The 27,499-nt window shown below is 40.7% G+C and overlaps 1 protein-coding gene across 8 annotated transcripts; it reads left to right on the forward strand.

Moving 5' to 3' along the window:
- The first annotated feature begins 156 nt into the window (after positions 1-156).
- Positions 157-27,499, forward strand: dot1l (DOT1-like histone H3K79 methyltransferase). Of its 8 annotated transcripts, none has more exons than XR_014536280.1 (29): positions 157-514; positions 8,472-8,515; positions 8,603-8,677; positions 9,210-9,273; positions 9,528-9,756; positions 10,874-10,968; positions 11,931-11,993; positions 12,305-12,360; positions 12,851-12,930; positions 14,630-14,698; positions 14,788-14,894; positions 14,992-15,033; positions 15,154-15,246; positions 15,808-16,033; positions 16,144-16,257; positions 16,862-16,953; positions 17,076-17,177; positions 17,283-17,420; positions 17,516-17,641; positions 18,225-18,658; positions 18,733-18,835; positions 20,389-20,547; positions 20,849-20,933; positions 21,022-21,533; positions 22,441-22,646; positions 23,089-23,141; positions 23,253-23,822; positions 25,608-26,233; positions 26,360-27,499. XR_014536280.1 is itself a non-coding variant. In XM_083558128.1 (29 exons), exons 1-29 carry the CDS (start codon positions 434-436, stop codon positions 26,361-26,363), a joined length of 4,530 nt encoding a protein of 1,509 aa, XP_083414254.1. In that variant the 5' UTR covers positions 157-433; the 3' UTR covers positions 26,364-27,499. The 8 variants fall into 8 exon arrangements, 4 of the variants coding, with proteins under 4 accessions (XP_083414254.1, XP_083414255.1, XP_083414256.1 ...); XR_014536281.1 differs by having other exon boundaries at positions 12,886-12,930; XM_083558128.1 differs by having other exon boundaries at positions 25,608-26,115.

The following is a 27,499-nucleotide window of genomic DNA, read 5'->3' on the forward strand; positions in this document are numbered from 1 at the left end:
AATAATAATAATAATAATAATAATAATAATAATGTGAAAAGTCTAGTGTTGGAAAATTAGGTTACTGTTTCTGGTCAGTTCTAAATAAATAAATAAATAAATAAATAAATAAATAAAAACACGTTGACGCTCCCTTTCGGTTTGGAATCGGATTCAAATTCACTCATCGGCGGCTTTCTGTTTTTTTTCCCCCTCACGCCGGGCAAGATGGCGGCGGTCGCGCCGAGATGGAGTAGCTGCTCAGCTTGAGCAGTTTTTTTTTTTTTTTTTTTTAGACTAAACACCTTCAGTATCTAACTTAATTCTTTTACAATTTAGTACAGTGTTCGTTCGGAACTCACTTTTTTATAATCCACTTAAAAATGGTCGAATTGTAGTTTTTCTTTTTAAATTCTTAGAACCGGTCCACCAAGCAAACAAGGCAGAAAGTATAATGGGAGAGAAGCTTGAACTGAAGCTCAAGTCGCCGGTCGGAGCCGAAGCTGCGGGCTATCCGTGGCCGTTACCGGTATATGTAAGTATCGCTTGTTTTGTTTTAGGGCTTTTTTATTATTATGTTAAATATAAAAAAAAAACCACACAATTTTACTCCTATTGTCGCCAAAATGACTCGTTTCTCCAATGAATAGCTTCAGCTCTCGGTGTCTGATTAGCCTCCTAGCAGCGCGCTGTAGCGTGGTCGTGTCCGTCTGCTCGAATTCTTCCCTTCATTTTCGTAAAGATTTATTCCTTTTTTTTATTTATATTGTTTTTTTTTTTTTACTCGAATTGTTTTCCCCCCTTTCAAAGTCTGTCAAATACCTCCACTGAAAGGTGACAACGAGGAAGTTCTCAGAGAAGCTACTTTGAGATAGAAGACACGACGGTTAGCAGTTTGCTCGGTTTAATTCTTTACAATGTTTTATAATAATGACTCTATATATTTTTTTGTTAATATTTATTGTATTTTCTAATGGCAGTCTTGCTGGGTGCAGATGGCAGTCACGACTGTGTGTGTGTTGGGGGGTGAAGCTGGCTAGCAAAGACTACATTATCTGAAAGGGTTGAAACGGAGTCATTTGGTGTAATTTTGGTGTGTTTTTGTAAAACCAATTGTTTTTCTACACGTTTTGGTTTTGTAAATGGACCCTGGTGCAGATTTAGTCCGATTTAAGCCCCAGGTTAGGAAAGCCGAGCTCGGGCTAACGCTCCCTGATTGTGGGGGTTTGTGTGGAGTAATGGCAGGGTGGAGGACAGATATCCATCAGCTCTGTTTATCTCTGGTAAAATGAGAGTAAATTGCAAAGAAATAAGAAGACAATACAGCCAGGAAGTGCAGCAGGACAGGACAGGGCAGGACAAATTGTTCCTAGGACGATCAATGGGACTTCTTTTTTTTTTTTTTTTTTTTTTGTTCCCTTTGTAGCAGGTTCTAACATTGGACCAGGTTTGTGTCCCACTTAGGGGTCAAGATGCTTTTGTCATATGTACATGAGAACATTAGAGCACTGTGTAATTCTTACTTTGTGGCTTGTTAGGAAGCAGAGGTCAGCAATAATACATTTACGTCATTTGGCAGATGCCCTTCAGGACTTGAAGGTAAAGGGCCTTTCTCAAGGGTCCAGCAGTGGTCGCTTTGGTGGTGCTGTAAACTGAACATTTGATCTCCTGTTTTCAAGTCCAATACCTTTTCCACTGATTGCTACCTCCCCTTACAGCACCAGTGGAGAGTTAAGGGTTTTGCTCAAAACCCCAGCTAGGAGAATCAGGGTCTTGAACCCATGACCACCTGATCAGTGTTTTAACAGTTGAGACAGCACCTCCCTTATGTCTGTGTGGTGTATTTCCCTTTCTGTCCTCTAGGGGAGATTCTGGAAACAACACTAATCCGGATCAAATTGAAAACCACGGTGTCGTCTAGAAACGGTGCCCACGTCCACAGTTTTGTTTAGGAAAAGTCGCACATCCGCGCGGAAACCTCTTACGCACTCTGCACTGCGCAGGAGCAAACCGTACTCTGACCGTACTGTCAGTTCCGCCCGGTGTTTATTTACTTTCCGGCTCTTTGAAACACTGCAGCGATGATTAAGAATGCATCAGTTCGGAGAGCATTTTCAGTAAACTACGCTTTTGTTGACTGACAACGCCGTCTCCGTGTGGACGTAAGGAAAAAACAGGAGGGGAAAATACGCGTTCTCGAACAAAACACTGTTAGAGTGGATGTTGCCAACAACAAGCACTTTTTCTTTTCAATTGTATTTTTGTATAGCTATTTTTGTATTTATTTATTTTTCCCCCGTCGTACATTGTTCCAGAGCAGAAGTTATAAAATGTACATTTATACCAGGGGTGTCCAGTCTTTTCCTTAAAGGCCCGTTGCAGGTTTTCATTTTAACCAAACAAGGGCCACAGCTGATAGTCTATTGAAAATTTAAGCTCTAAACAGGTGGACTATGGTGTGGCTTAGCTTGGGAATGAAAACCTGCACCCACACCAGCTCTTTGTGGAAAAGATTGAACACCCCTGATTTACACCTTTTGGTTTTCTTAACGGGTGACGTGGGAAAAACTCAGAGATTGGACAAGGAAAGGGACCTGGAAAGGCTAATTTACAACACCGAATGTCCGTTTATTATTCAATTCAATTCACTTTTATTTGTGGAGCACTTTTAACAATGGACATTGATTGATTAAAAGTAGCTTTACACAGGTAAAGAAGTCATGAACTTGTAATGTATGTGTTTAGTGCCTAAAAGTTTGTCCCTTTTTAATTTGTTGATCCCTAATGCAGGAGACAGTGGCGACTGTGGCATGGAAAAACCCCGAGATGGTATGAGAACGAATCCGTCCTGATGTAATTGGCATTTAATGTTCATTCATTACAGTTCCATCATTGTTGAGGTGTGCTGTCAAGTGAGGGTGCTTGTTCATGCAAAGTGAAGTCCTTATGCCATTATTGCAGGCGGTTTCTGTAATTACAGTCTGTTTGTTTTAAAGCTGTGTTGTCTGAATGAGTATTTTCTAAAAAAGGTCACACCGTTCAATATCGATCTCATCAGCCACTTGTCTTCACGTGATCTGAATTTGCACGCCAAAGTTCCCTTCGAACAAACCACAGCACACTGAGGCTCTGTTCACACTGGCCATTCGCATGCTTTCCGTCTGATCTGATTAGAAGTAAAGCGCTGAGATAAATGCAAGGTCTTAACGCATCTCTGCCACACAGCACTCTGAGGTGGTGGGGGACTGAAACGGTGACATTCAGGTCATTTTGTACATTTCTAGTGTACAGAAATGCGTCTCAGGCAACGAAGAAGGATCGATTATTCATCTCCACGCTTAAATTAAGAGAAAATCATAGTAAAACTGTGTATTAGAGCTCTTAGCATTTTAGGTTAACACACAAAGACCTGATGAAAGACTTTTCGTAGCCTCTTTCATTTATACAGCTGTCTGAGAGCATTGAAACTAGTGACCGGTCATCAGTCTGTAATGTGTCTCAGAAGAAGTCAGAAGAGTCGTCTTAAAGTGATTTTGTACATTTTCTACTGGATGCGCATGAGCAAAGCGTCGCAAAATCTCCATGGGTTATGTAGAGGAAACAGAATTGAGTAGTTTACCTCTCGACTCTTCTAGTCCGAGTTCTTTTATCACGTGACTGCCATAGACGCTTTGCAGTGCATTACACAGCAAACAGCATTGAGTGGTTAATCTCAGGAGTCCTCTGGTCCAAGCCGTTCGTCCATATACCACATGATTTCCATATACGCTCTGAAGGCCATGAAAGGAACGAAACGACTCAAGATTTGTTTATTTGATTTAAAGAATCAAGTTATTCGAATGATCCGACATTTCCGCAACAAAAGACAAAGACGTGTGAAATCTGATCAGATGACGTCACTTGAAGACACAATCTTAAGGACAGGTGCGTCTTTGTGAGCCGCTTGCAAATGAACAACTGAATTAAATGAACGGAGTGCCGAGGAAAATAATTAGCCTTCTTCCTGACCCAGAGACACAGGCCAGTGTCTTGACTGAGCGAAGAAAAAGAGGACGCCATCTTTGTTTTCCAGGAAGCACGGCTGGTTTTGCAGTAGTTCGTTATACCAGTCGAGCTGGTGGTCTCACTTTTGATAAGGGTTTATCTAGTATGCACAGAAAGCTGCATTTGACCCGAACAGCGCAGTTAATTTTTCACTGTTTTCTGTGCACTTGGTATTTTTTGGTGTACCCTGCAATTCTTCATGTGTCTTACCTTCATCATTACCATCATTTTCCCATTTTTGTACCATATTTTCTTGCTGTGAGTAGAAAAAAGGGGAGGGTTTGACTGATAGGAAGGGCAATAAAATAACCCGCGGACTGCAGACTTGGGTCAGTGCGAACGGAAGCTGTGTGTTATCGATAGAGTCGGTCATTTTACACTGTATTCAGATGTGTTCTTTTTCAATGTACTTGTACTTTCGTCTGGACTACAGCATGGCAATTCAGTGTTTATGATCGGATGCTACAGTAAAGAGCAGCAAAAATTTACTCTGGTATTTCATCAGAAGTACCAGGTTTGAGACTAGCAGAGTTAAATATGAAAAATGATGAATCATAAAATTGTTCAAGGCACAGCTTCATTTTATCGAGGCCTTTTTGCTCAGCACAATGCTATATGTTGGGACAAACCAAATCTGGTGATCTCTCATTTTAAAACAGCGTTTTGGCTCATGGACCGTCTTCTCAATTGTTGTTTCTTGTACCATTCTCAACTCTAGGGACCATTGGTGTACGTTGTTTTTGCTGCTGCTTCACAATCAGCTGATAGACATATATGATGCAGGGGTGGGCGCTATATCTGTAGAAGCGTAACTACAAGAGTGCACAGCTAACTGCAGTTTGCGATCTTGAGATTTAACAATAGGAACAGCAAAAGCGAACAAGACGAACGAACACACAAAGTCATGTTAAAGAGCGCGAAGAAGAATTGGTTAAAAAGAAGGGGGGATCCTCCGTTGTTTGGAACTGGTTTGGGTTCAAAATCTCGACCTCAGTTTCCAAAAAAATACTTTGCAAGTTGTGTTGCCGTGTTGTAGCCAAAGATGGAAACATGGCGATCTTGTGGACGAAAAAATAAATGCAACCGGTATTCCCAAAGCATAAAGCCCAACAAGCACAGAAACGCCTCACGTAATGAAGGACACGGTACCTATTCAAACTGGAGAAAGAAGGTTTCAGAAAGTTGAGTCAAACTCAAGAGCCAAGATACGAGATCTCCAGTCATAAATATTTTAGCCAAACATCCCGCCACAGCTTTATAGCGAATGCCAGGAAAGAGTTTACAACAAATTAAGCAACGCTGCATTTTTCTAATTATATACGTTTAATAGATCCAAGGGACTTCTCCTCTGTGTAGTGCCCTCCCCTTCTTCTTGTGTTTTCCAGGAGAGCTGGGAGGGAAGGTCGACGAGCTCGTAATATTCTCAGAGTACTTTCTTTCTATTTCAGAGAATCTTCGACCAAATCGGAAAATCTTGATGTAAACTGAGATAGGACAGTAAGAATAATGTGACTCAGTTGTTCTGCTGAAGATTACACCATGACGTAATAAAAATTGCCCAACTCGTCTTCTAATCTCAGGGGAGCGGTTGCGATTCTACCACAGTGGCAGGCGTGCACCCCGTCATATCTCGACTGAGAGAAAAGCGATGAGCCATGCGTGGTTTCCGTCTGACGAAACAGCTCCAGCCTGTGCTTTTTAAGGTTATAGACCTCATGATTGATTGTCATCACGGCAGGAAAACTAACTCATGCGCTGTGTCATAAACGTGAGTCATGTGAGTGGTGCTTCGGAAGGCGTGCGTGTGTGACAGTCACATGTTTATGCTACCATTCATGACCGAAAAGCGAGCGAGCTCGTGCACAAGCGCACACAACCTCCTCTCGTGCCCCAGCTGGTTTTATTTTTAGCTGCACAGGCGTTGCTGTGTGGAAACCAACAAGAACACTGCCCCCCGCTCTGCCACACACACGCACATAATTACACACACCACCTACACACAGGCCGTGGTTCAGATATGGCATTAACGCCAGTCTTGGTTGATTGATCACAAACGGAGAGCTGAGACGGATATCTGTGTCAGCTGACCAGCAGCAGACAAGAAAAGGCCTTTTAAAAAATGGGAAATTGATTGAGATGAGTTTAATATAAATAAAATAAAGAGAAATCGACCTCAGTGTTGGTAGAAAACATCTGTACTTGAATATTCACTGGAACTGACCGATTTGATTAATCAAATAATTGGATAAGAAGCACTATTTCTTTATTAAAGAGCAATAATATGAGGGAGAAATTGAGACATTTTAAGTCTCTTAAAATGAACTCTGTAATTTGTTTTTCTTTTTGGAACAATTTACATTATTACTGAAATCACATACTAAAATATTGGTGAAAACTAAACCAATTTAGTGCTTTTAAGCCATATTACATAAAATGAGTTATGGGAAAGGTTATGGGAAACTATTCTTTTAATGAAACTCATATTTATTTATTAAATCTCACACCGTAGCGTGATGTGGTTTTCTTGTCTCCAGAAAAGCTGCTTGAAATTTTCCGCGGACGTAATCCGTCCACTACCTGCTTTACGCCGCCACTGCAGAGGGATTTTTTTAAACGTGCTGTGTGTGTGTGTGTGTGTGTGTGTGTGTGTGTGTGTGTGTGTGTGTGTGTGTGTAAAAATTACATTATTATTTAACCTTAGAAATGGAAACCGCACTGTACGCTGTTTTCTTTGTTTCAGTTTGAAATGATCCCAAACTTTGGGAACTGTGTTTTCTTTGCCCCGAATCTTCTCCTCGCCCCCTCACTGTTTTCTTCTGTGTTACCTGTCCAGCGCGGTTTAGTGGGTGGTGCGTCAGTAATAATGTAATAACACAGTGCTCTTTAGTTAAATGGATTAAATGCCCCGATTTTCTAAATCTTGGTATCGGCCAGAGAGAAACCCGTATCGATCGACACCCGAGAGGCCACTCCTGACTCGCCCTTCAGGTTTCTTTAACAAGTCAAGATCTTCCTTTTGTAGCCATTCTGCCAAAATGATGGCCTGTAGTTCTCCAAGGCATAATTTAATGAACAGTGATGGTCTCAACCCTTCTAGGATGTTCATATGAAAAATGTAATGATGTAAGTTTAACAAAGAAAAAGGTCTGATTCCTGCCCTGATAAGAAACATAACGTTTAATTTATTTAACTCAGTGACTTGTTTAGATTTGGTCATAAGACATTTCCTTCTTTCAGATGTGCTGTTTGGATTCTGGATGCAATAGCACTACTGGATAAAGACGTTTTTAAAGACCTGTGTTTTGATCGACCGTTTCAAACAGATAAACCGTGTGGGTGTTGTATGGTCTGTGTAGTCGCGGTGGTGAGCGTATGCAGGGACAGGTGGTGCATGAAGAGAAAGTGGTGTCCAGGTAGATCTGCGCGTTCCTGGTGTCGCGCAGGCGGAAAGTAGGTCACTGGGCCATGCTGTGCTACTTTCGCTTCCATGCAAATGCAAAAAGTGTTCGCCAGGTGGAAGTTGTTACGATGGCCACCCATTATGAGAGATTAGTTTTACTTCCTGGATTTTCTGGTCTTTTCCAACGGATGAAGCATGTAGTACTTTCTGTGCCCTTTTCAAGCGAACAGTGCTTGAGGGATTACATCCATCGAATCAGATCGTGTTCTTTGTATGGTTTTAATTTTTTTATTAATATTTTTAAATGGCGTGTTATATTTTTGTTGTTTCTTTAGGTTAGAGTGTGGTTCTCGTCTTTGCTTTATTTTCAGATTTTCAGGTTTTCATAGAAAGGAATAAACCTGTTACAGGTATGCAATCTATTAAAATACGGCTTTCAGAATGACCTAAACAATGTCCTCTGGGTGTCACCGCTATATGAGGGCTAGTTCTCTTTTGAGTGAGGTTTCTTCCTCATACCATATCTCCATGCCATCATCACCCCTGGCTCGCTCATTAGAAATGAACTTGACAAACGTGTGAATTTAAAATGTATATACTTGGTCACACACGTGTTTTTTGTTTGTTGATTATGTCCACTGTTAACTGTCCTCTACCAATTGAATCCATTAGAGTTTGAGATTGGACTAGAATGCAAGCAAAAAAGCTTTTTTTTTTTTCTTCCTCTGATGAATTGTTTAGGACTGTGAAAGACCACATTTAATACAAGTATATTTTCAGTCTTTGATTAGTCAATGTTAGCGCCTGGCTAACGTTACAGGCTACTGGTTGGATAATATTACAGAAAAAAGATTAGCTGCATGTGGGGGATTTTAAAATGGTCCCCAGTACATCGCCAGTGCATTTAGTCTCATCCTGATCCACTTCTAATCCCGTATTACGAGATTAAATACAGAGTAAATCGTTCTTATTGAAACCTACACGCTCTCATCGTGTCTGTAGTTGCTAGTTTTCAGTCATTTGACTTCGTGTTTGTCTTTCTCCCCAGGATAAACATCATGATGCTGCACATGAAATTATTGAAACCATACGGTGGGTATCCTTCACATTCTGCACTAACGAGTGACTAATGCAGACAGCTGATTGTATACTTGAATCGAATTTGTTTCTTGTTAATAGTTGGGTTTGTGAGGAGATCCCTGATCTTAAACTGGCCATGGAGAACTACGTGCTCATTGACTACGACACGAAAAGGTATTGCTTTATACACATTAAATGTACAGCTGGGCATAAACTGTGTGATAAAATACCACGTGAACGAGTAAATGATTCCAATGACCCGTTCTCTTTCTTTAGGTTTTCAAAAGTTTAAAACATTTTCTGGTTGGTTGATTGATTCCGGCTCGTGTGTCAATCCAAATGTTGAACTCTAGCAGCAAGGAAATTGGGCAAGGATCAGAGAAAATGAGTAGTCGTTCGATATTTTAACTTCGAGTGTATGCCCCTGCATACGGCTTAGTGATGCGATTTTTCACCATTGCGTTGAGTTCTGCAGTGTGAACAGAAGTTGTTCCTACATCATGGTGTATACGCACATCCAACTCTGTTGCTTAAAGACTGCTTATTTAATGTGATACTTAAAATGACCAGTAACGATTCAGATTAAGGGTAAATCAGAAGCTGTAATTTACTAATTTGTTACGGAACCAATTAACAAACAATGGATGATTTGGCTGCATTTCTGTCATGAAATAAAATGGATTCATATGATTCTGTTTTCCTTTAGTTTCGAGAGTATGCAGAGACTATGTGACAAGTACAACAGAGCTATTGACAGCATTCACCAGCTGGTAAGTTGACTCACGCTTACACGTGGCCAATTAAATGCTGTTTTCTATCTCGGTCTGCATTCTGGCATTATTTAACACAATACTATTGAAATGTCCAGGCGTAGTTAAATGACTTTTGAGTCTCCCTTCCAACTGTACACTAGAATCTCTTCTAACACTCTTCCTGTAATGTTTAGTCAAAACTGTGTAGCATTGCTACTTTTTATCTTAACATTGCTGCTTTTTATCATCGCTTCGTGTGTTTATGGTGACAGTGGAAAGGCACAACTCAACCGATGAAGCTGAATAAAAGGCCTTCAAATGGCCTGCTCCGGCACATCCTGCAGCAGGTCTACAATCACTCTGTAACCGACCCGGAGAAGTTAAACAACTACGAGCCCTTTTCTCCAGAGGTGTACGGTGAGACGTCGTTCGACCTGGTGGCTCAGATCATTGATGAGATCGAGATGATGGAGGACGACACATTTGTGGACCTGGGCAGCGGTGAGTCCCTGCAGTTTAAAAGCTTCTATTGTCATTTAAACTACGTTGTGCAGATTTGGGTTAAAAAATGGTGGCATAAATTAGGGCTGAACAATTTTGGGGAAAATCTAATTATTTTATTTATTTATTTTAGAATCCTTATTGCAATTGTGAATTAATATACAAATTCCAATATACAAAAAGCTTAAAAGATAAGCAGTAAATGACTGTATTGTATGACAAACACATTATTGGATAGATTATACATAAAATGTTCTTTTTCTGTAGACCAGGCCTTTATTACAATGAATTTAGGTGATGAAAGAATTTATATGAAAAGTTTTTGTTTTCAGTTAAAATAGTACACATTATGGACAGGTATTGGGACACCTGACCTTTCCTGCCCTATGTGGGGTTTTTTTTTTTTTTTTTTTAAACTGTTACCACACAATTGTCTTTGGATGCAGTATAATAAAATTTTGCGTTCACTTGAACTTGGAAACCCAAACCTGTCTCAGCATGGCAGTGCCCCTGTGCACAAAGCGAGCTCTATGACGATACGGTTTAGAGAGGAAGATCTGCTTATAGAGCTCTGATCTCAACCCTACTGAACACCATTAGAATGAATGGGAACACTGACTGCAGCCCAGGTTTCACCCTACATCAGTACCTGACTTTACTAACACCCTTATGACTGATGAACACTAGTGTTCTTTCTGCTGCATTCTCCTTGTCACAGTCACCACTTTCTAGCTCATCAGGGACGAACCTCGAATTCTAAGGAACAAGCTTTTACATTCTTTTATTACTACTTTGTCTCTGTAAAGCTGCTTTGAGACGATGTCTATTGTTGAACGCGCTGTACCAATAAAAAATAAGTTGAAGGAATTTAAATTGTCTAATTTATGCTCCTTTTTGCTGATTTCAACCCAAATGGGAAACGATCAGCTTTACTGATGTCCCCTGCAACCAAACATTATTAATATTTTGGTCAGTTTGGATTATTCAGATGTATTTTGTCTTCTTTGTGTAAGTAATGTCATTTTGTCACATGTGTAATTTATTCCGTTTATGTATCTGATGTTCTGAAAAGGAAAGTCCTGGAATCACTCACTGAAATTACTGCTTTGTTTCGCAGGCGTTGGTCAGGTGGTCCTGCAGGTTGCTGCAGCTACTAACTGTAAGCACTACTATGGTGTAGAGAAGGCAGAGACTCCAGCCACGTATGCAGAGGTGACGCTTTTGTTTTACATTTTAAAATGTTTGTACAACTTTCTGTGTAAAACAGGGGTCCCCAAACAGCCCTGTGAACAGTGCCAGAGACGTAATTTGATATGTTTCACTCGTCATATCTGTATTTGATAATGAAGGTTGGCGTTCAAACTAAATAATTTGATTTATTATTATTAGAGGTCAAGCCACCGATGGTTGATTGCTGGCAGTCGGCGAAAACATTCCGATAGTTTTTCCGGCTTCCGGTCCGCTGTCTTTGAGAGCGGCCTCTAGACGCATTGTTTTTACATGTGAGACTGCACGCTGCATAGAGAGCGCTATGTTATATTTATTATTTAAAATTTATTAACAATTTCTTAAAATAATATTTGTTACCATAGCACATTTTAATGATTTAGTATTGTTTTTTTATATATATTTTTTTGTAATACAGTCCAGTACTATTTTACATGAAGTGTTTGTTTTTTAATAAAACTGTCGGTTGATTAATTGGTTATCGGCAAGTACCATCCAGCCTAGCTATCGGTATTTCAAATCATCATAACCTCTTCACTATAATACTAATACTCACTGCGGCTCATGCAATTTTCTGTTGTAGACTGACCCGGCCCCCCCATTAAAGAGAGGAAAGATTATATGGCCTTGCAGAAAAAATTTGGGGAACCCTGGTGTAAAAGATGTCATGAGAAAAGCGTAATGAAATGTACTCGAGCCACTGACTAGGCACCTTATTAGGAATGCTTATAAGCGAGTGATTCGCAGCAGCCGAAAAATCTGTACGATTTCAGCACGGATCAGTGTCTCATTCCTTCATACTCATTTGGAATTCGCAGCACGTGGAATTTAGGCTGGTTTGCGAGCAGAGCACAGAATGAATGGGCTCCTAATAAAGTGCCTGGCGAGTGTACAGTGGGTTACATCAAATGTAACTTGGTGCTTTAACCACATTTCTTGGATTGCAGGCGATGGACAGGGAATTCAAGAGGTGGATGAAGTGGTATGGGAAAAAGCATGGCGAGTATACAGTAAGTTGGTGTGAAACTTCATGAAATGGCTTACTTCTGCAAACGTATGGGGGTGCGAGGGTCTCTCATACGTCAGTGTTGGCATTAATGCTTGAATGTAGCACGAGTATGTACAAAAGGTGGGGGTGTCACATGATCCCAACCATAACGATCCAAAAAAACTTCAATGGGGCCAGTGTGAAAGAGCGGGGCGTGTTTTATTGGAGAAATTGTATATTGTAATGGTGATCCTTTTTAATCCCAAGCAATTTGTCATATTTGCCACGTGACAATACCATGTGGTGTGATGTTCATTCGTTCTTTGTCCGTAGCTGGAGAGAGGAGATTTTCTGTCAGAAGACTGGCGAGAAAGGATAGCAAACACAAGGTAGTGGTGAAATCATCTTGGTGAAATTTATCCTTAAAATGAATTTTTGGTCAATTAATTATACAGGAATTCCCTGAATTATGATGGTTCGACTTGCGCTTTTTTTCGACCTCACAATAGCGATTAAACAAAATTGTAAAGAGATAAAATTTCACACCGCATACAAAAACGTAGCAGCATATGCTCCGCCCTCCAGTCGCCAAACGGTGCTCGTCCATGCGCCCGCTGCCACATATATAAACTATACAGTATATATGTAGTATAGTAAAAAATTGCTTTGTTTTGCTTAATTTTGTACTGTAATTTGAATGAAAAAGTTACAGTATACTACTCCGTACTAAGCACCATGCTTTAAGACGCCTGGGTAGGCTAGGCCATGTCTCCTCGCCCATACGATATTTACAAGTTACTATGGGGTTCATCGGCACGCATCTCCACCAACAGAAAAAGTGTATAAGTACACTGATTGATGGTGTTTGTTCTCTTGCAGTGTTATTTTTGTGAATAACTTTGCCTTTGGTCCAGAGGTGGATCACCAGCTGAAGGAACGTTTCGCCAACATGAAGGAAGGTTTGTACACGCGTTGCTCTGTTCTTCCTAGGAAATGGAACCGATAAACCATTCAGTTCTATTCAGGTGTTTGTTGACATCAAGTCCCCATTGCTTCACCGAACCAGAAATTATTATTTTACGCATATGATTCATTCCTGTGCTGTAGTAATGGTGGTCAATCCACTAGCAAATCGCAGTTGTCTGGGATGAGAGACAAGAAAAAAGCCTTGAAACGTACTAAGGTTGCAAAATGAAACGTATTTTCAAGACTGGAAACGTTAGATTCGAATAAACTGGAAATGTACCAATTTGCAGGATAGTCGATAGCAGGGCACTTCATTATAGTATAAAGAAATCTCCTGTATAAAATAATCTGTTAAAACAACCAGATTTACTGCAATTTCAGTTGAATTTCTCTCCTGAATTCATCAATCACATGCACACAGCACACTTCCTGCAGGACTGCTAAAGCCACGCCCCCTCCATACACTTCATTCATAACATAACGCACATCATTTCTTTAATCCTGCACATCAAAAAATGTCCATCTTGGCGAGTATTCACATAAATATCAAATATTACATACATTTGTTTAAAACTTCCCCAAATTTCTAATTAGTTCCTATAAATCCTAGTAAGTTTCCAACTTGAAATATTTATAAAATTCCCTGGATTAAGTTCCCATGGAGAGTTGGCGGAAATTTTCCGACCCTTTGCGACCCTACATTATTATGCACTGGACATATAAAAAGCTTCAGTAGTACTGGTATTATTTAGTTTACATGTGTGACAGGATCTTTTAAAAAAAAACATATGTCCATATTCTGTTTTTGTTTTTTTGTCCAGTTTTGTTTTCAGCATGAACACATTTAACTAACCAGCTTGCTGAATCTTGTTCTATTTGATTCACACCCACCTTTTTAGCAATTTTAGTAAAAAAAAAAAAAAAGAAATGCACCATGACGAGCGCATTAACGCCGATTAAGTGCAATGTTAAATGTTCTTTTAAATAAAATATTACGAAATGAAAATCATAGCAATTAAGAATGAAGTCGTAGTACTATGAGAATAAAGTCCATATGCCACAACATGTTGGTCGAACGTAACAATGCTTCTTCAGGGTCGATTTCTTTGATCATCTTCATAGTCTCTTAAGAAACAACACATTGTCTTCGAATAGCACACAGATGTGATCACCGATATCCCTGTTGTCGACCACTGCAGAGTTTTAATTAGTAAACAGACACTGCAGCGGTTATTTAGAAATCGTAATTTTTCAGATAGGAAAAAAAAAATTTACAGACTGAGTAAATTGGCTCTTTTGTGCAGTCTGAAATTTCAATAATAATTTCAATAACCGCTGCAGTGTCTGTTTACTAATTAAAACTCTGCTGATGCGTCAAAAAACAATTTCTTTATTGCTGGATCCTAACTTAAAAGTAGGATTTAACCAAATGCAAAACGGTTCTCAATATTACCACTTTAATCTCCTATTGCTATGACTTTTTTTTTTTCCTCAAAATATTGCGACTGTATTTTTGTACTGCTACGACTTTATTCTCATAATGGTAGGTTTTTTTGTGTATTTTTGTTAACATGGCTCTAAAACGCAGTCGTACATTGTGGGATAACTAATGAATTTTGTCTGCCCTTGTTAGTTAGATAGATGGATAGATTAGATTGTTTAGGTTTTCATCGTGTTCATCTACTGTTTCAGGTGGAAAAATTGTATCCTCAAAACCTTTTGCACCTCTCAATTTTAGAATCAACAGTCGAAACTTGAGTGGTATGTCGTGCATTCAATCACATTCACACAGACACTTGATTTGAAAGCAATTTGGTTTCATCTTTAATATCCTGTGCGGTGTTCTACAGATATTGGCACAATAATGCGCGTGGTTGAACTTTCTCCACTGAGAGGCTCGGTATCTTGGACCGGGAAGCCAGTTTCCTACTATCTCCATACAATAGACCGTACTATAGTGAGTTATTATTATTATTACAATATTTCCAGTATATGCAGTTGGTTTTCCTGGTTTTGTTTTTCTTAACCATTTGCTTCTTCTGCCTCTGTTACAGCTTGAAAACTATTTTTCTAGTCTTAAAAATCCTAAACTCAGGGTAAGTGGCTGTGTAGATCTTTTTTCTGTAATAGGGGGGAAAAAAAACACAGCAGCTTCAGCCTATTGGAAAGTGTTTCCACGTAATTGAGAGATTCGTTTTCCACCGTTACAATGCTAGGAGGAGCAGGAAGCAGTGAAACGACGTCAACAGAAGGAGACCAAGGACAGTAAAAGCAGCAGCACCACCCCAACCAAGCCAAAGGAGCTCAAGGTGGGGTTCCCCCATCTCTCCCCCCCCCATAAAATGATCATAATTTATTTTTATTTTTTTAAACTAATGCTCATTTCATTTTATGAATTACATTTCTGTTTTCCTAGAATCATCTATATTGTTATAGTCTTTGGCATTTTTGTACAAAGGTTTGAAACAAACTTCACGTTGTCATTGTGTTTGTAGAATTTTGAGGAAAATAATGAATTGAATTCATTTTGGAATAAGGCTGTAAAATAAAATGTGAAAAAAGTGAAGCTTTGTAAATACTTTCCGGTTGCACTGTATACTGTAAGCTTTATGCATACAGGGCTGTATAAATTGCTCTGTTTTGCTTATGTGCTGTAATTTAAATTATTGATCAATTACAATATACTCCTCCTTACTGATCACTATTGTTTAAGACTCTTGGTGTCATTGCAACACATTTTCGTCCTAAGTCAGGGGCTACCTGTATTTAGCGTTCCTATTTAGAAAAGCGTTTTTAGATACATATTGAACACATTGCGCCTGTTTTAAAGATTGATTAATTTTTTTTTTTTTTTTATTGTCTCCGCACAGGAGTCAGGTGGTGAGGAGGAGATCTCAGGCGCACTGGTACCTGTGAAGTCGTCACCTAAACCTCGTCGTGCCAAGCTTCTGGCTAAGGGCCGCAAGCTGGGCAACAGGAAACGCGGACGTCCCAAGAAGTCGATCATAGCAGCAGCCACGGAACACAAGAACAAGAAGAGTCAGAGCGCCCTGGACCTGCTTCATGCCAAGACTGTCTCAGCAGCGCCTCCTCAGGGTGGGTTTGCACCAGCTGCACCAACCGGTGTGGATATTTTTTGTATAAACACCACATTGTTGCTTGTGCTGCATTAATCTTGCCGTTTCTGCCAATTTTATATTACGCAGATGCATACAAATCGCCTCAAAGCCCCTACTACCGGCTACCTCCTAAAGTTCAACATTACACAGCTGGCCAGCTGATGCTCGGCTCCATGCCTGCAGGCCTGCAGACTCTACTGGGTAAACAAATCTTTCTATTTATGATTATATGCTGCTTTAATTAGTTTTTCCTACGAAGCAGAAATGCCCAAAATAAATCCTGTCATCATTCTGCTATTCTGACACCAAAATGTGCTTTTTCTAGAAAACTGGGCAAAAAACACAAACAAAAAAAGAATATTTACTGGTTATATGTGTCTGTTCTATAAACCAGAACTGGTAAACCAGCAACAAAAAAAGTACATGTAAAAAAAAAAAAAGGAAAGTATTGATAGTGGAATAAAAGTGATTTTAGTTTACTTCGCTCTCTGCTGGGGAAAATGTGCGCAGGTACCCATGCAAGTAGAAGCAATAGTTGAAAACGAAGCATCTCCTACATGTGGGGAATGATTTTGTTTGCGCATATAGATTTTGCACACATTAGCTATTTTATTAGCTATTTAGGTATGATATTCACTTATTTTTATTTTTTTATCGAATACGTAGTATATAACGAGACCTTGTGATTTGTACGTGTGAGATATTACAATATAATGTGCTGAATTGCTATGAAATACATGAGCCTTGTTTCAGCAGTACATCAGTTAGTGAAAAAGTTGACGGTTGCTCATCTTTCATGTTACAGATAATTTCAAAGTCCAATACATGCAGTTCTTGACCTATATGAAGACACCACAGTACCAGACAAACCTACAGCAAGCTCTGGAGCAAGAGAAGGTACAACAGATTACGTTAATTTAATATTTCAATAATTAACTCGACACTTTATCAATTCTAATGTAGTAGCTTTGATAATATTTTAGTGTGTTTTAATGTGTTATTTCCTTTTTTCCGTATAGATTAGAAACAATGACTTGTCAGGTCAAGCCAAGCGACTGATGGAAGCCTGTAATGTTCACAAAGAGAGGATCAGGGAGCTTTTTCAGGCCAAACTGGAGGAGGTAGGAACGGCTCAAAGATGTGAAATGAACTCCTAAATAAACATGATATTGTGACTAATCGCATCAGACATTATGCTGTCGTTTCATCATGCAATTTTCTTGCAGTTGGGAGTAAAAGCAGTGAGTGTAGAGGAGCTGATTCAGGCTCAGAATGAGATCATGGCCCATAATATGCAGCTGAACGAGCAGACCAAGCAGCTGGAGAGAGACATGGCTGAGCTTAAAGACCAGAGCCTGCTACTGGTGAGCTCCTGGGCTGTTTAGCAGAAGCGATCCGAATTCTTTGCGTAATCTAAGCGATGTTTATGTGAAAAAGCTGTCTTCTTCATTCCCTTCAGCTCAAGGCTCGCTGTGAGGAACTCAAACTGGACTGGAGGACTCTGTGTCTTGAGACGCTGTTGAAGGAAAAGGCTGCTCTGCGTAGACAGATCTCTGAGAAGCAGCGCCACTGCCTCGAACTTCAGGTACCACTGATTTTTGAATGAACGGGCGGTATCAAAATGTTTTGAGACTTGCCCGCACAGATCCTGTCGCTTTCGCCGAATGTCATTGCTTCTTCTCAGGGTCATACCCAAGTTTTGTTCCCGGTAATGATACTTAAAATCCCTTTGCTCTTGGGTCAGCAGCCTGGGGACATGTTCAAATCGCACATGATGATTGCCTGGGCTGTTACGTATGACGCACTGACAACAGCAGCAATGTTGTTGCCAGTTCTGCGAAACTCATCATGCACAAGTTGCCGAATGGTTTAGATGTTTTGGGCGGTTGAGCCCGTTGAAGGCCTGCCAGTGACGTTTTTCCGCTCTTGAAGCGTGTGTGCCACTCAAAAAACCTTCAAACGACTCATTGCAGCTTCTGTTATTGGCATGAATCTCTCTTCAATTGTACCACAGGCATAGTACAGATTTAATTTTTCAGCTATGGGGAAGTGCAAGTTTAGCGATACATGACTTGAAAAAAATTTACTTCGGCTTGGTTAAGGTCTGGTTTTGATACCACCTTGTAAATCAACCTGTGTACTTTTTTTTTTTTTTTTTTTTTTGACAGATTAGCATTGTGGAGCTGGAGAAAAGCCAAAGACAGCAGGAGCTACTACAGCTCAAGTCCTCCTACAGCCCATGTAAAGACTCGCCATACCGCAAGAGCATCCCAAGTCTAGAGCCGCGCCCCCCACTAGACACTACCAATCCCAAACTGGCTGAACTGAACGGCCTCAGCCCTGAGTTGTCTATTAACGGCACAGCGTCTCCTAGCTACGAACGCGGCGGCTGCTTTAATGGCAAGAATGAGCTTCTCTCCCACTACCTGCCTATCTCTCCCGAGCATGAGATCGTGCCCCCCACTCCAGAGCCTCGGGGCAGGCCTTTAGGGCAGCCCCTGCCCGACTATACCCGCTTCTCTCCAGCCAAGATTGCCCTGCGAAGGCACCTCAACCAGGACTCCTCTATGGGCCAGGCCAGAGCACTCGGCGCCATCCACAGGTCAGTTCACTTTTGTTATTACTGTTGAAGCTCAAAGTTAATGTTCGGGTTTAATGTCGTGTTCTGCTTTTCAGGGGTGACGTTGGAGTCGTATCTTCTCCAACCTTGAAGCAGGGCTGCTCCTCACCAATTGCAGCTGAAAATCAACAAGCAAATACACTCAAGAGCGCAGAGAGGGTAAGAGGGTCTACATACGCATGTGCCTACGCGTGTGCACATTAGGGATGACAATGCATTGATGTGCATTCACTGTGAGGAGTCTGTTGTTTAAAGAGGCAGATCGTGAAGAAAGCAGGTTAAACGTAACTTTGGCAATCTTGGTACTTTGTTGCTGTGAATGATGTCTTCATTTGCACAGAGGAACAAGAGAAACTTTTCCACAATTTAACTCTGATTTACTACTATGCACTTCATTGTTACTAGGTCTGTGTAAATGAGTGTGCTTGGATTGCGTGGTCAGTATCTGATCAAACGTGGTCCCAGGAAGGAACAGTGGCGACAGGGTCACGGGCGACCAAGGGCTTATTAATGCATGTGTGGAGCGAAGGCTGACCCATGTGATTGCATAAATTGCTGAAGAAGTTAATGCTCGCCAGGTCAGGAGTGTTTTGGCAGCAAAAGAGGGACCAACACAATATTAGTCAATTGGTCATTTCTTTGGTGGAAACAAACGCTGGCCACAAGTGGTCACTGGAGGTCACACGCATTGTGAAAACCCCAGGTGTCAATGTTGCCTCTGATCCAGAATCAATGGTTTAATTTGAGTCAGACGGTCCAAATGAGCGGCAAACTCAACGCTTTACAATATGCTGCTCTGATTGTTCAGAGGTGTGTAAATAGAATATAAAAATGAAAAGTTATCCCCATTCTCAGCATTTCACAAATAGTACCTTTCATCTCTAGTCTCTTGAATAATGCACTGATGTGGTACCACACGTTCCGTAATGACACATTAAATGCATTAAGTTCATTAATGTGAATATCTGCAATTCAGCAGTTATCGTGTTCATTATTATTAAGGATGCAAGCTAAAAGCTTACTTTCTTAACATTGATAATTAGAAAGTGATTAAGTGTATTAACTAGCGGTCGACCGATAGTGGATTTTTTTTCCGATAGTACTTGCCGATAACCGCTTTTTCAACTGTAAGATTTTAAAATGGATATTGGATATAAAAAATAAATGTAAAATAGTACTGAACATTATTATAAAAATACATATAATTAACATTCTCTGGCCTTTCTGATGACATTATAAGATCTCCATGTTAAGCATGGCGGTTTGGATTTCTGTGAAAATTAGCACTTTGTGGTAAGATTCCATTTGTAACATTAACTGAAGTTAATAAATGCTTAAAGTATTGCTTGTTTGATAATTATCAAGTTTAACATTTTTAAATGTAGATATTTTATTTTATGTTAACCTTAGTTAATGCACTATGAACTAACATGAACAAGGTGCACAGTCTCACGTGTACAAAAAAAAAAAACGAGGATGTGCGGTCAGTGTTTTTCATCAAAAGGCCGCTCTCACACTGTATAATGACAGCAGACCTTTTTTCAGCGCATACACAACCCGGAAAAACTATCAGTATTCTATTATATATTATTATATAACTATTAGCAATGAACTATCGGTGCCGATTAATCTGCAAAACTGATGAATCGGTCGACCTTTAGTATTAAGTGCGTATGTGTGTATTAATCTTATCTTATCTTGCCATTTTTTAGGTAAATAAGGAAAAGAGCACAGCTGGACCCGGCGACAATATCACCAGTCTCCCTATCAGCATCCCACTTAGCACTGTACACCCCAGCAAACTTCCTGTCAGCATCCCATTGGCCAGCGTGGTGCTGCCCAGTCGTGCTGAGAGACTGGTATGTGTTTCTGTGTGTGAGTTTTTAACGTGTCTTTTTAATCAATAATAAGTGCAACTAGTTTGTACCCTACGAATGCCTCTCAGATAATACAACAGGAAATGAGTATATTGTTAATCCACACTTGCATAAATTAGGTTACTTGTTTTAGTGGAAAAGTCCACAAAAAATATTCGCCGTTGTAGTAATGTATGCGGCTGATTATGTGAAGGTGTACGTGTGTTCCTAATAAAGTGGTCATAGATTATAAGGATCCAGAATGTGGCTATTAATAAAAGATGTGCGTATATAATCATAAACACTGTTGTTACAGAGGAATACTCCAAGTCCGATGTCCAGTAGGGAGCAACCATCAGGGCAAAGCAGCAACAGCAAGCAACCTCTGACCCCGAACTCGGGTATGTGCTTTTGTTTCCCCTCAAGACTTTGTCTGGGCTTCGACCAAAACTTCTACCGAGTGCATGTACACATGTTCCTCTGTTTCAGGTTTGGTGAACGGCTTCTACTCTGCTCTTTGCGATCAAGACTGCAACTCCATGTCTCCTCCACCCCACAGCAACCTTTTGCTGGGTCTCCAGTCACGTGGGTCTGGCTCGAGCCCTCTGCTGAGCACCGGAGGAGTACTGCAGTATGCCGACAGACCGCCCCGTCTTCCCGACGACGTACACCAGCATCACGGCCTCGAATCTGATCTCGAGACTCCAGACAGCGAGGCTCGCCGTCACATGTTCTTTTCGTCCTCCTCCTCTTCGTCCTCCTCCTCCTCCTCCGCCGGAGGCTCCCGCCTGCATCACGGATCAGCCAAGCAGGGAAAGCACCACAGCAGTCACCATCACCACCACCATCACTCACCAGGCTCTCATGGGTCAGAGGGACGCAAGAGAGGCCGCCGAAAGCGCAGCTCTTCTGGCCTCATTCCAGCAAGCGGTTCCCCTAAAAAGCGCTCGTTCCCTGGGATTAACTACTCCTCTGGTTCTCCGCTTAATATAAACACCATGGTGAGTGTACGGGAAACTAGAGAACTGACTAAATAGTCATTTGACTTTTCTACCCAAAGACTGTTTTATTAGGGGTGTAACAGTACACATAATTCACAGTTCAGTACGTACCTCGGTTTAAAAATTAGTTTGGTTACTTTTTTTAATAAAATAGAACCCATCAAATTAATTCTAAACACCTTTTTATGTTGATTAAATTGAGGAATTGGTTAAATTGGCACAAATTAAATTGATTAAATAAAATAAATTGAAAGATCTAATTAAATAATTTAGACCCCAATATGGGTCATACGTGTGTGTGTGTGTGTGTGTGTGTGTGTGTGTGTGTGTGTGTGTGTGTGTGTGTGTGTGTGTTACATACAATATTAAATTAAATATGATCATCTTATTTGTTCTTATTTCAGCACACTTTAGCAAATGTCATCACTCCATCCTTCCCTTATTCATTCACAACCTCAATATGCAGGATTTTCTCTTAAGAGAAATTCTTGAAGCTGTACATAAAACTCGAAAGAATCCATATCATATATATCATATATAATCCGTCGGCAAAACGCTGGCGATGGCAGAAAGTGCGATTTTCATGCATTTCAGAGCACCACAAATGGTATTTCCAGTACAAAGCGAGTAGCCACAGTGAATCTGCTCTAACTAGGTTCTTTTATTCATTTGCACTGTTGTGTATGTTTTCAAGGTTTTTTTTATAATATTTTTTTTTACGTTTTTCACGTAAAAAGGACTGCATTCGGTATTCACGTGACTGAATCCTGGTACCGAAACGGTTCGGTATGAATACGTGTCCCGTTACACCGCTACTGTTTATATACACTTTGAATACGAATCGCATCATGTTTCAGCATGAAATAATTAATTGAGCTTACCTATATTACCTATGTTGACCTCCTAGGTAAACAACATTAATCAGCCCCTAGAGATCTCAGCCATATCTTCTCCAGAGCAGACCGGCGGCAGCCCATGTGAGACGGACCTAGACCAGCCACCAATCCTTAAGAGAGAACGTCCTCTGGAGATCAGTGGCTCCAATCGTGACTTATCCAACCCTAGTTCAGAGGATGAGGAAACTGGATATCCAGCAGACAGTAGCTCGTTACGGTGCGATCAGCCACTGTGTTAAATCTATACAGGTGGTCCCTGACTTACGATGGAAATGTGTTACAATAACACAATCATAACTTGGGCTAGATTAATCAGGAGTCTTAAAGAATAGTGATCAGTATGGGGTAGTATTCTGTAATTTAATCATTTAACAAGACGGATCTAAATTTATCAAAACAGCAATTTACAGTACTGCAATTTGTAAACTGTGTATGTATACACACACATATATATATATATATATATATATAAAATATTAGTGTATGTATGTGTATGTTTTTGTTTTATTTATTTATTACACACACAATCTCTCACACATCTTTACAATTTGTCGTACAGATATCGTCAAAATCATAAGTGGAACGATCGTAACTTTTGTAGTACCTGTATCTTTGGATGGTTTCTGAAGGAACAGACTTTTTTTTTTTTTTCTTCCCAGAATTGAAAGGAAAATCGCAACAATTTCTCTGGACGGCCGAGACGGTGAGAGGGGTAAGCAATTGCCTCGGATACCGATACTGTAGGGTTTTTTTACTTCTCATTTTGTTCTATGTTACACTGGCTAACTTTATTTTATTTATTTATTTATTTATTTATTTTTAGGTTCACAGGGCCGTAAATCCGGGGCCAGTAGTGTGAGCAGCGACATCTCCTCCTCTTCCAGCAAATGGAAGTCCACCTTCTCACCCATCTCCGACCCCAAGCCCACTCCTCCAGACCTCCGCCAGAGCAGCTCCTCTTTCTGTGGAGTAATTTCATGTGACTCAGACTCCGAGCAGAAGCAGCAAAAACGGGCCGATCGAGAGCGCAGCGAGCAGTACGGGGGGAACCCTAAAGCCTTCCTAGGTCTGGACAAAGCACGGGAATCGTTTCCTAAGCAAAAGGCACGGGAGTGGGAGCTAAAGGCCATCAGCAGTCTGACCAGCCAGAACCTCTTCATCTCCGCCGCAGCTGGTGGAGGCCTCCTGTGTGGAAAAGCTGGTCGTGCCACAGCCGTTTCTTCGGCCTCTTCTGTGGGACAGTACTTCCCTCTGGGCGGAACCTCTGTCCTACAGTCCTTATTTGGGGCGCAGACTCCTAACTCGACCACCAGCGGACCTCCACGTTTGGTTAATGGTCACTCCGTGCTGGGCAGCTTTTCAAGTGCTGGATTGGCAGGGGGCGCTGCAGGAGGTGAGTTGTTCTGTATGGGTTTTTTTCCCCCTTTGGAAGTATAAATTCTCAGTAGCTTGCGGTTCCATGAAGGTTGGGAGGTAAGTGAAAGTACTGCCCCGTCTGCCTTCTCACCCCTCGCTTTCTGTGGCATTGAACCATTAGCTCGTTGTGTGACACACCCTCAGAAAACTGCCCCATACATGCAACTGTGTCGAGATAATAAATTTACATGATGGTATGATTTGAAAGTTTGCCATGTCAATAAAACCTCCCTTTTGGCAAGTTCTGGACTTAGTGTCCTTCACTTTTCTTTGGGTGTTCATGTCTGCATGGCTTGTTTTTTTGGTTTGAGACATTCCTCTGGCAGCCCAGCTGTTGAACTTATCGCAGTCAAAGGCACAAGATATTCTGTCTTGGGAAACCAGGTTGAGATTGCAACCTATTAAGCAGGGGTGTACGATTTATTTATATATATTATAAAATTGTCTGCTATATCGTAAATGTTCGTTCAACGATGTGCGATTTGACATTATCGAGTAAAACCCAAACAAAACTCACCTGCAGAGTGCACGCATACATCACCTGATGAAGTCTAATAGGTTACACTCGTGTGCCTACGCATTTAAAGTGCATTATTTCACGGCATGATTCAGTTTAATAAAATGCATAGAGTTATCACAAAATTGAACATGTGAGCAGAACATGAAAATTTCAAATCAGCATGAATGCAACTGTGATATACATTTTAAACAACTGTTCAATAAAAAATGTAGTTAATATTAAGAGACTGATGCTTTAGACACCGTCTTTCGCCAACAAAAATAATCCAAACAAATTCACAGCACTGTTTTGCGTCTCTGAGCAACATGACTGTTTCGTTCCTGAACGAATCAAACGTTTCAAGGATTCGGTTCGGTCGCAACGACTCGCTTATTAACAGTGACTTACTGACGTTAAATCTAACGTCACATTTAAAATATCTCCTTTTTTTTTATTTTTTTTTTTATCTTGAAAATCAGTATTCACCATTTTATGTTTAAAATAAAACGTTGCAAATGCATTTATTTACGCATTTGTAACTGCAGGTTAAGGCATTACACGTCACTCTGAGCTGCATTAGACAGTGTGTAAATGCATCTCAATGCCATTTCAGATGCAGCTCTTTTTTTTTTCGTCTGCAATGCAAAGATGAATCTTGTTGATACTGATTTTATTTGCTTGGTAACAGCCAAAATGTTTTTATTGTTCTAATGTACTGTTTAAATGTAAAAAAGATGACTCATACCTTTTAGAAAGAAATGGCTTTATAAAGGTAAATATTTGCGCCCATAAAAATCTATTAACTTTCTGGAACAGATTGATGGCTGGATGTTCACTACTGTGAACTGACCACCACACAGAATATGAAGAAAATTAAAACTTTTAGGAATCACGGTGTCCACAGTAGTCTTTAAGGCACAATAACACACTCAGCAAAACATCGTCAAATTTTCATCCCAAAAAGTATTGAGAGAATTAATTTTTTTGTTGTTGTCAATATCGCACATCACTACTCTAAAGACAGATCCATGTTGCTGTCAGAGTTGGGTCAGCAGTGTCATGCCTCATTGCTCTGAGCCTGTTTTAACTTGCTTGCTGCTTATGCACAACCTGGCTGATTACCTGTCTCTGACCCCAACCCACTCCCCCATCCCATCTTTTTGTCCACTCTCTCTCTCTTCTCTTCTCTCTCTCCTGCCCTTAAACCTGACTCTCCTGCTTCCATCTTGCTCTCCCTCTATTTCTCTCGACACTTTGCCACAGGGATTTTTCACCACATGACGCCATCAGTGTCCTCTCAACAGTCTGCGCCCCCCAGTTCCCAGCACAGCCACTCTTCCTCGCAGCAGAGGAATCTGGACTCCAAAGCCGGGGCCCTGTTCTTGGCCCAATACGGCCGCACGCAGACTGTCCTGCACACCCCTTCCCCTCCTGTGCTTCCCCTGCCTCCCCCTCCTCCCCTTCTCAACAATTCCTCATCCTCAGCCCCTTTCCAGCCTTCCCCACCGCGCTCGGAGAGGAAGCAGTCCGTTTCCCTCCAAACGCTACACGTGTCCCCTGCCTCCTCTTCATCGCCCTCTCCCGTTCCCGCCACTTGCATCACAACCACTCCCGCTGCCTCCTCTTTGTCGCGGCCCTTTACACTGCCCTATCTGCCCTCTTCGAGCAGCAGCAGCACCGGCGGTGGTGGTGGTGGTGGAGGCAGCAGCAGTGGGTTGGTGAGCTCCTGGAGGACTCTGGGTATGCAGGTGCCCTACACTGCTCGGCCCAGGTAATGGCCCCGTGAGCAGAATTGGGAATTGGGGGGAGGGAGGTCTGAACTTTGGGGTCATTAATATTTAGGAGCTGCTGTACGGTACCTGCCAAGCTTGTGCCTCAGTCTGAACAAGGTATGTGCTTTGCTTTTGTGTGTTCAAGCTGCTCACGCAGATATCCGCATGTTCCTGTGCATGCATGTGTGTGTAACGGCGTGTTGGTTTATCGTTTAGCTTCTCACTCGGCACTTATCGTTCCAGGTAACTGAAGCAATCTACCTCAACCCAACGCAACCTATGCAATGGACTGGTGTAGACCAATGGGCTATTCCTCACTGGTGCTCTGACGTTAGCTGAAGCCACCCAAAGGTGTCCGAACTTGGCAGCAGTGCATCCGAGTACACACACAAAACACATGCGTGTATATACACACACACACACACACACACACACACACACAGAGGTCAGGACCACTCGTCACCTTGTGTTCTTGTCTGGTTAAAGTTGTAAAAAAGAGGCACTGAACACGCTGTCATTCATTAATTGTGTATTTAAAATAATGCCTTAGAGGAATGTCAATTCTAAACATCGTCATTTTTGTGTAGAATTTGGGCTTTGTGAAAAAAATAATAATAATTATTCTTTTTATTATTATTATTATTATTATTATTATTATATTTGAAGTCCAATAAAAAAAAGAGGCATCAGGTGAGCGATAATCGAAACTACCGAATATTTTCTCAATGCTGAAGTTCAGCACTGTGTTCGCCTTTAACGTTGCCTGGAACATTCTGGCACCTTCTTTAAAGGTAAATGTGGGAATATAGACGTGAAAATGATCATGGAAATGTGATGATTAAAAAAAAAGAAATTACACTTCTGTAAAAGCATCATGAATTGGTTTAGATTGCATTGCATACTTACACATTATATATTCCTTTACATTTACACTGGATAGATATTCACTACAAACAGGCCTGATTATTGGAGAAACTCAGTTATGGTGTGTTGGGTTACATACTATTTTTTTCTTTCATTCATATATATATATATTTTTAACTCTCTAAAACAGTGGCGAAAGCACAAATTATTAAATTATTAAGCATATAATGCTATAACAAATTTTTTAAATAAAGAATTTTCAGAATTTTTTTTTCTAAATGCTTGTACATGGGGGAAAAAAATGACTGAGCATCAGAAATGAAATCAATTCAGGTGATTTTCTTGATTTCTTTTTTTTTTTCTTTTTTTCCGAGATGAAATAAAGATCCATGGTGCTGAAAACACTTTTGCTCAGAAAAGGTGCTAGAATCTGCTTTTGAATAATGCACATTATAAACGTTGTGGTGCTCTCTTCAAGTAGGAAATCCACACACAATTGAAAGAAAAAAAAAAAAACAA

Source organism: Silurus aristotelis (assembly GCF_946808225.1).
Source record: "Silurus aristotelis genome assembly, chromosome: 13".
In the NCBI taxonomy this organism is placed as follows: Eukaryota; Metazoa; Chordata; class Actinopteri; order Siluriformes; family Siluridae; genus Silurus; species Silurus aristotelis.